This window comes from Physeter macrocephalus, chromosome 20 (assembly GCF_002837175.3).
Source record: "Physeter macrocephalus isolate SW-GA chromosome 20, ASM283717v5, whole genome shotgun sequence".
NCBI lineage: Eukaryota > Metazoa > Chordata > Mammalia > Artiodactyla > Physeteridae > Physeter > Physeter macrocephalus.
Genome location: NC_041233.1, coordinates 13063428 through 13072431, shown reverse-complemented (window position 1 = coordinate 13072431; position 9004 = coordinate 13063428). Strand labels below are relative to the sequence as shown.

The window sequence follows — 9004 nt, the reverse complement described above, 5'->3', positions numbered from 1 at the left end:
GTTGTGGCCTCTCCCGTTGCGGAGCACAGGCTCCGGACGCGCAGGCTCAGCGGCCATGGCTCACGGGCCTAGCCGCTCCGCGGCATGTGGGATCCTCCCAGACCGGGGCGCGAACCCGGTTCCCCTGCATCGGCAGGCGGACGCGCAACCACTGCGCCACCAGGGAAGCCCTAAGCCCTTTCTTAAAGTAGTGATTAATAGCCTAGACTCTGGAGTCAGACTCTCTGAATGTATTCCCTGCCACTCACAAGCTGTGTGTCTCTGCAAAAGTCATTCATTCTATAGCCCGGTTTCCTCACCTATAAAATGGAGCTAGTAGTGCTTACTTGCATTCGTTTCTTAGGGCTTCCATAACAAGCCGTCACAAAGTGGCTTAAAACAATGGAATGTATTCTCAGAATTCCCTGGCAGTCCAGTGGTTAGGTCTCGGCGCTTCCACTGCTGTGGCCCAGGTTCAGTCCCTGGTTAGGGAGTTGAGATCCTGCAAGCTGCACTGGACACAGCAAATAAATAAATAGGGGACTTCCCTGGCGATCCAGTGGTTAAGACTTCGCCTTCCAATGCAATGGGTTCAGGTTCTATCCCTGGTTGGGGAGCTAAGATCCCACATGCCTTGCAGCCAAAAAACCAAAACATTAAACAGAAGCAATATTGTTGCAGTATTGTAACAACTTCAATAAAAACTTTAAAAATGGTCCACATCAAAAAAAATCTTTAAATAAATAACTAGATAATCAATCTTTCACAGTTCTGGAGTCCAGAGGTCCAGAATCAAAGTGTCCTCAGTGCCACACTCCCTCCACAGGCTCTAGGGGATAATTCTGCCTTGTCTTTTCCAGCTTCTGGTGGTTCCTGGCAGTCCTTGTCTTGAGGCAACAATACTCCAGTCTCTTCCTCCATCTTCACATGGTTTCTCTTATGTGTCTGTGTCTCCTCCTCTTTTTTTGTAATTGAGATATAATTGCTATATAGCACTATATTAGTTTCAGGTGTACAACAGAATGATTCTATATTTGTATATCTTCTCTTGTTATTAGGACATCAGTCATTGGATTTAGGGCCCATCCTAATCCAGTATGACCTCATCTTAAATAATTATGTCTGTAAAGGTCCTATTTCCATATAAGGTCATGTTCTGTAGTTCTAAGTAGACATGAATTTGGGGCGGTGGGGGCAGCATGATTTGACCCCACTCTACTACTTCATGGAAATATTATAAGGACTAAGTTAATATAAGTACTTATACAATTATTACATATTAGATTAAGTGACTAATGATATAATCAAGTGCCAATAATATAATTAAGTTAATCTAAGTGCTTGTACTAGTATGTAGCACATAGTCAGAGGTATGAAGTATCAGTTATTCCTGAGGTTGGCACTCAAGAAATGCTTATTTTTTTCCAGTCACTGCTTTTTGCTGAATAATACCAATATTCAGTACAGGTGAAAATTCTGAGTTTAGTAGGTTAATTTATAATGATGTTTGATTCTATCCTTGAAAAACTTTCCTTGAAAAACACAGAAGGTTCATATTTCTTTCCTGTCTAGTAACATAACTAAGTAGACAAGACATCAAAGTGGTGAAAGACACTTTCATTTTCCAAGTTCTTCCTTCAGATTTTCATCATCTCAGCGGGGAAATGAAATGATGACCAACTTACTCATATTCCTTTTGTACCAACTAACTCCATAGGCAATGGCCTCCTCAGTATGACTTTCCATGTGACAGTGCTCAGCCTCTCATGGGACCTCATTTCCTTCCATAGTAATTTGTCTACACTTGGCTTTAAAGAGACGTTGTTTGGATAGAATGTTCCAGATTAAAAACAGGCTGTAGCCTGTGTTAAGAGTAACCCCTAGTTACTTGATGGAATGATAGCTAAGGGATGCAACACATTGATATTAAGCCTAATATCAAAATATTGTATATATTTTTAACATTAAGGAAATAAACAACAGTATATAGGTACTACAGGCAGAATCTGAAAAAAGAAAAAAATGAAGACTCCATTATTTATCCTGCCAATGAAGCAGCACAGTTTGGGAAAGTGTAAGGGTGAGATGAAGGCCAGCGAGCATTAATTGGTACCACATCTGTTTTATTCCCCACCATGTAGCCAGATATTGGCATGACTAGTTCAAAATTGATGTTCAACAAATATTTGTGGAAGGAAGACGTGGCTGCGTGGCTTGCAGGTGGTTGTGACTAGAAGGAAGATCTTAGTTCTTTGTCTGTGGGCTGTAATAATTGCATTTCCTAAGTTGTCATGTTTCTTCAAGACAGTCTTCATTTCCCTCTTCCTGCTTTTTCTTTGTATTTTCCTCTTTCTCTCCCTAGACTTTTTCTTTGAAGTACAAACAGTGGCTGATTATTATGTATTGGTGTATTGGACATGTCTGCACGTAACAGAGGGCCGGGAGAAATGAAGAAAATAAATCTTTGTCCTTTTTCTTCTTCCTAAAGTTCTCAGGTGATAAATTAGCTACCTCAGAGAATTATTTGATACCAGGGTTATTGGCTGAAATAGATATAGGGAGGATATCCACCAGAGAATTCTTTATCATTAGAGCAGGTGTTCTGAAACCTAAATCTGTGAGCAGGCTTAGCAATCCTGAGCCGTATGAAATAGCGTGGAAATTGTGTTTGCATATGCATGTTTGATGTGTGTATGCAGGTTTGATGTTTGTATGCAGATTTGATGTGTGTATGCAGATTTGGAGTATGTATGCAAATTTGGTGTATGTATGCAGATTTGGTATGTGTATGCATATATGTGCAATTGTTGAAGGAAAGGAATTTATTCGTTAACTTTTGTTAGTCTCAAAAGAATCTGAGCTCCAAATAGGTAGGCAACCACTGAAATAGAAGATTTGGTTTATATTGTCTGTATTTTGTTTTGCTTTAGAATTTCTGGTAGGAAAATTCTGAGAAAATGTGGGAGAAAAATGACAGTATATAGCAACGCCAAACCTTTTCAGATCTGGAATCAATTCAGGGGCTTTCCTTGAATTCGGACACCTCTTTTTGAACTTCTTTAACTGCTGTTTTTGTGTACTCAAAGTCAGGGTTTGGGGTGCTTACTTAACTCACAGTTATTATCTTTGGCTGTTGAAATATCCCGACAGACTAATGTCATTTGTTTCCAGAACAGCATCAGAGCCCTTCTGGGCAAATTCCCTGATAAGTCACTGAGCTGGCACAAAGAAGATGGTATTTTATGGTACAATGACCCATCTTTGCATAACTAATTTATTTCTGACTGAACTTATAAACCAAACAAAAACTAACCTTCTCCAAGTACCAAAGCTGTTTAAAAGAGTGAATTTTATTTTTCTTTAAATTTCTGGAAACTTTGGTTTGTTCTTTGATTTGAACCAAATCTGTTGTCTTCCTCTTACTTAACTCTCTGCCCTGATTAAATGATCTTCATGCTTGACTCAAATCCCAATTTTACTTTAGCAGCACCTACATGTGTTCCCAGATACCCAACTCATGGCTCAGTTTATGCTCTCTGCTGTTCAGCTTTGTATCATAGTAACTTAAGTAACTGCTGTTGTTGTTGTTAATAAAGCCTCCTGTATTGTTCTAGGAAATAATCAGTTATTTCCACATAATTTACTTATTTGTTGATTCATTCATTCACAAAACATTTATAGGCACCTGCTGTGTGCCAGGGATGCTTCCAGCTGTAGAGGAAAGAGAAAGATGGATGTTATACATATAGTCACTGCCTTGTGCTAGGTCAAGGCATATGGCAATGCAGGCAAGCCAAAGATTTAAGACTTTTGAAACCTACAGTCTTTCAGCAAATTGGTTTACCACTTATTTAGAGCAATGGTTCTCAACAGGGGCGGTTTTACCCTTCACCCTGGGAAACTTGGAGACATGAAGACATTTTTGGTTGTCACAAATAGGAGATTCTACCTGGTTGGTAGATGCTGGAAATATTGGTGAACATAGACACTGAACAGGACTGTCCCCATATCAGAGAATTATCTGAATTATCTGGATCAAAATGCTAATAGTGCTGAGGTTAAGAAGCCCTAATTTAGAAGAAGCAGTACTCCTTCAGAGAGAGGCACACTGCTGTACATGGGAAGGGAGGAGACCCTGAAGACAGTGCCCTTTTTCTTTGATGTCTTGAGCAAGTCAACTCAGCTGAATTGACCCCCACCAGAACCAAAGATCCTTCTGAGGGATGGGACTTCCTTCATGTCAGGTACATTTCCAGGGTTCAATTAGTATTCCTCAAAGATTGGCATCTTGGTGGCTTTCCAGTTGCCTACCCCTTAAATCTGCCTCTGCTTGTTCTTAAACGGCTTACAGTTTAGGGAGGAAGAAGGACAGGCACACCAAAAACTATGATACTGGGTGATAAATACCAAGAGGGCTCAATGAAATCAGTGCCTTGGGAGCACTGAGCAATTAAGCTCTGCCTGGCGATCTGGGAACCTTTACAGATGAGGTGGTAAGTGAATGGGAGTTTGAAGGACGTAGTTGGCAAATGGCTGAAAGAAGACACTTTCCTCTTTGAAGCCATACCCTGCATGATTGCATTTATAACCAGTGATGTTTTGGGCGGCCCTTTCAAGAAAATCTGCTTCTGTATTGTTTTACATGGAACAGGATTCCTTTACAAATTGTACAGACTCAACTTTGCAGTCTTTCTTCTCATCGCCTTCTTTCTATTAAAAAATTTCCAATAGTAGATGATTTCAGCTGCGTAATTGTAGGTATTAGAGTTTAGCAGTAGTTCAGAGTTATATGCTTTCAGTGAATGAATTACAGACTTGACTTTTGTTGTTTTAAAAATGTGTATATATTTCTTTCTTTGAACCTGCTAATGCTTCTGATAAAGTTTTCTGCAGGATGTGGATTTAGCTAGCTTGAAAATATATGGAAAGTATGCTTCACAAACTGTGTAGACATTTATAAGTGAATGCTTCTCAGATACAGTCTATGTTCCAACACATGGCTATGTCCTGCAGGAAAATTCAAGAGAACATCATTACCCACAAATTCCTGTTAAACTAGTGTGACATTAAATGTATTCGTGAAGCTATTAATAGAAAAGTTGGAGAGATACAAAAGAATGGAGTAGATGTTAAATTTCTTTTTTTTAAATTATATGAGTTTCAGGTGTAGCCTTATAGTTCAACATCTGTATAATTAAATTTCTGATTAAAGAGAACAGTGAGGTTTATAATAATGTAACTACCAGAAAGTTACAGGATTTTTCTTAACTTTCATGAAATTGTATGTTGATTTAACCTACCTACACATCATGGAAATTTTCTCTTTTGGTTCAGAATCAGTTATGACATCACAGAAGGGGTAACTTTATACACTTGACACTAACTTTAGAAGAACTTGTTCTTTTCCTGGTGACTTTACGAAGACCTTTTATTAGTGTTTTCACGTTAGAAATAAAATAATTCAATTGAAAAAAACCTCAGTTTTATTTTCTTTTTAGTTTGGACAATAATTCTGGGTAGTTAGCAACATGCATATTAGCTTCCTTTTTTCATCAACACGTTTTTTCTTTTTTATTCAGTCGGATGCCAATGCAAGTTACTTAAGAGCAGCTCGAGCCGGACACTTAGAAAAGGCCCTTGACTACATAAAAAATGGAGTCGACATCAACATTTGCAATCAGGTTAGTTGTGGTGATTGTTGTTGTTATTTAAGTTTTTATTTTATTTATTTTTTTATTTTTTATTTTTTTATTTAACATCTTTATTGGAGTATAATTGCTTTACAATGGTTATTTAAGTTTTTAGATAAAATTTTAAAAATCCAGACTTCAAACTCCTTAAATCTTTCGTTAGATATTACCAAGACTTTCTCTTTTTTCCAGTGTTTTCTATTAAATGTCACCAGCTTGAATTATCAAGTTATTCTCTGCTTTGTTAGAGAAGCATTCAGAAATGTAGATATGTATCCTTTAATAACTAATTCCTAAAATTTAGTACATAATGACATCAGAACAACCTATCTAATTGCCACAAATACTTTTATTCCTAATGCAAGTTCTTACACTAAACACATACAAGTGGTTGTTGGTGGGAACTCTTCAGAGTTCTTGGTTGACTGTTTACTCTTCTGTTTTCAACCTGCTGAGTAAAGCTTTCCCTTCACTTAATCAGAATGGGTTGAATGCTCTCCATCTTGCTTCCAAAGAAGGCCATGTAGAAGTTGTTTCCGAGCTGCTACAGAGAGAAGCCAACGTGGATGCAGCTACGAAGGTCAGTATCACACATTTCGTGCTTTTTATATCAATTGCCCAATTCAGTGAGAATTCAGCCCTCGCTAAGAATTGGGGCACGCTTCTCATGAGATACCTTTCAACCTTGTTCTCTTAGGGGAACTTATAGAGGGATTTGATATTTTGTAAAATGTTGAAAGTAGAGAGAAAGATGGGTGAGCTCAGGTATCTTGCCTTTTGTTTTACAGAAAGGAAACACAGCGTTGCATATAGCATCTTTGGCGGGGCAAGCAGAGGTGGTAAAGGTCTTGGTTACAAATGGAGCCAATGTCAATGCCCAATCCCAGGTAAGCCTACAGCTCTACTGCAAAGAAATGTTGTTATAGTGATTCATAAACAATGTTCTGGGTCAGGTGCTTGCTTGGTTTATGTATCTTCTAAGAATATAATACTTAAGAGCTATATCCCATGAATAGCCATATTATTCTGGATTATTCAATTTCATATATATCCTCATTTGCAGTACTCTTTGTGTGAGATGTAGAGGTTTTTAAAAGTCATCCATCTGTAAAACTGGTATGTATGGCTAGTAGTCATAGACACAAATGATTAGAGGACCTCTGTAATGCAGAAACAGACTCTATCTACGAAACAGACTCTCTATGTCTGTGAGTCTGTTTCGTAGATAGATTCATTTGTGTCGTATTTTAGATCCGCATATAAGTGACATCATATGGTGTTTGTCTCTCTCTTTCTGACTTACTTCACTTGGTGTGATCATCTCTAAGGACCTGACCATTGTTAAAACTGGTCCCTACTCAAACATTCCTTCCAGCTGAAGGCTGACATCTATCCTGGTTCGTCTGTATCTACCCCAGGGTATTAGATTTTGAAACAATTGACTGTAGATCAAAGCTCCAAGTTTTGCAAAAGATGTAGGATTTCATGAAGTCAGGGAAAGTGATGCTGGAGCACTGCTGTGGGGTCGTGACTTTCTGGCAGTAGTTACCCAGACTGTGTGAAGAATTTGGATGATTTCCTGACACGTGTTTCAAACTCGAATGATTTGAAAATCAAAAGATTAAATGAAGAAAAAAAATTAGGTGAGGCCTTTGGTTCCCAAGTAGTTTTTGCAGAGGGACTATCTTTTTGCTTATGCTCTGAAAATAAAAAGTGAAGGATGTCAAGCCATCATATAATTTTTTTGGAAGAACATCATACATTTTCTCCCCCAAAATCATAGTTGGTTTAGTCTTCATTCACTCTGAGAACCTGTACATGAATGCAGTGGTAACCTACCTTTTGTTAAATCATATAAAGGCATTTTTACAATGTCTGGTTTTCTCTTTCAAGATGAAGTCTCAATCTAACTTTTTTCATTATTTACTGCGGCCTTTTGATCTCCACTTTAAATGCCCTTGATTTCCTCAGTCTTTTCCAGTACTGATTATCTTTGGATAACAGGAGCCTCTTATATTTTATGGGTCCACAGAATTGCAGTGATTCTCTCCCTTGTTACTCCCACTGTAGCGATGAAAGCTCTGATGCCATTGAATAACAGTGTCATGGAAAAGAAACGGCACTGTACTTCCAACCACATGATTTCTTGTATAATTGGTCTAACCTCTAGTTCCCTATGGTTGGACATTTGTTACATGGTCTGTGCCACCTGTGCTGATTCCCTTTGATAGCTCACTTACAGTAATAAAGCTTTTCCAGAAAGGAGTGATATAAAGTTGAATATTGACAGTATGTTACTTGAAGAGAAATACAGACCAGCTGACCACAAGGGGAGCATTATGGTTTTCAACCAATTATTTTTAAATGGCCCTGTAATTTTTACTTAGAAAATAGCTAGTGTTAAGCTCTGAGATAGTGGGAAAACTCTTTAGTCCATTTTCATTTTCCTATTTTGCCCCCAAGGGAGGGAAGAATTAACCTTCCCTTCTTTTAAACATTATGTACATTCATGACTAATGTTCAGAGGAGGCGTGGTTTTAAACCTTCTCTGCAATGCCTGGGAGAAGCTGTAGTTGAAATAAAATCCTAACCATATTTGATTTCAATGTATACACATCCTCTCCTGATGATGAAGTGTGCAGAAGGAGAGCGTGGGCTGTGAAATTCTCTGTTCCTTGCAGCTGTGCTTGGAATACCCAGCCACCCACTTGACAGAAAACCTGCCCCCCTTTCCTCTGGACACCTGCCCCCAGCAGCTTTCTGAACTGCATCGTTCTGTGGACAGAATAAGTAATGAGATTACCATGCAGCAGAATGGAGTTTCAAAGACAATTCCTGGTAGCAGCTTTTCAAAAGGAACTTTGAAGAACAGCAAGCAATAATGCCATGAAATGCAGTGAAATTCCATTTGGTGGCAGAACATAAAACATCCCAGGAGTCTTATTATTCAAGAAAGTGTGTCCCTATCTAAGTGAAATTTTATTCTATAGACAATATTTAATAGCCAACAAGAAACAGCATAAAGAGAGCCCCTCACCTTCCTTAAATATAAAAATTCTCCTTGAAAATAAAAATGGCATGGGACAATATCGAGTTCTGATGAACTGAGGCTCTATAAACTAGGAATTTGTGGATATTCTTGTAATAATTTTTGTCATTGCCTTGATCTTAGGTCTTAATAAGTTAGTTAACTCTTTCTTGTATTACTTAACATTCCAGGAATCATTTAGGTCTACCCTAAGAAAGAAATTGGGTTAGATAACTAAATTGTGATTTTAGAGAACTCTACTATGATTCCTAACTTCTTAACTCTACTAAGTTCTTAATACTTTATA

General features: G+C 38.1%; 1 protein-coding gene across 1 annotated transcript in view; it reads left to right on the top strand.

Annotated features, from left to right (window-relative positions):
- ANK3 (ankyrin 3) overlaps positions 1-9004 on the top strand; it is a 353292-nt gene that overhangs the window by 102321 nt on the left and 241967 nt on the right. The window contains exons 2-4 of the mRNA XM_055081155.1: positions 5559-5660; positions 6151-6249; positions 6458-6556. Of these exons, the coding sequence (XP_054937130.1) occupies positions 5559-5660; positions 6151-6249; positions 6458-6556 (300 nt within the window). The remainder of the gene's footprint in view (positions 1-5558; positions 5661-6150; positions 6250-6457; positions 6557-9004) is intronic.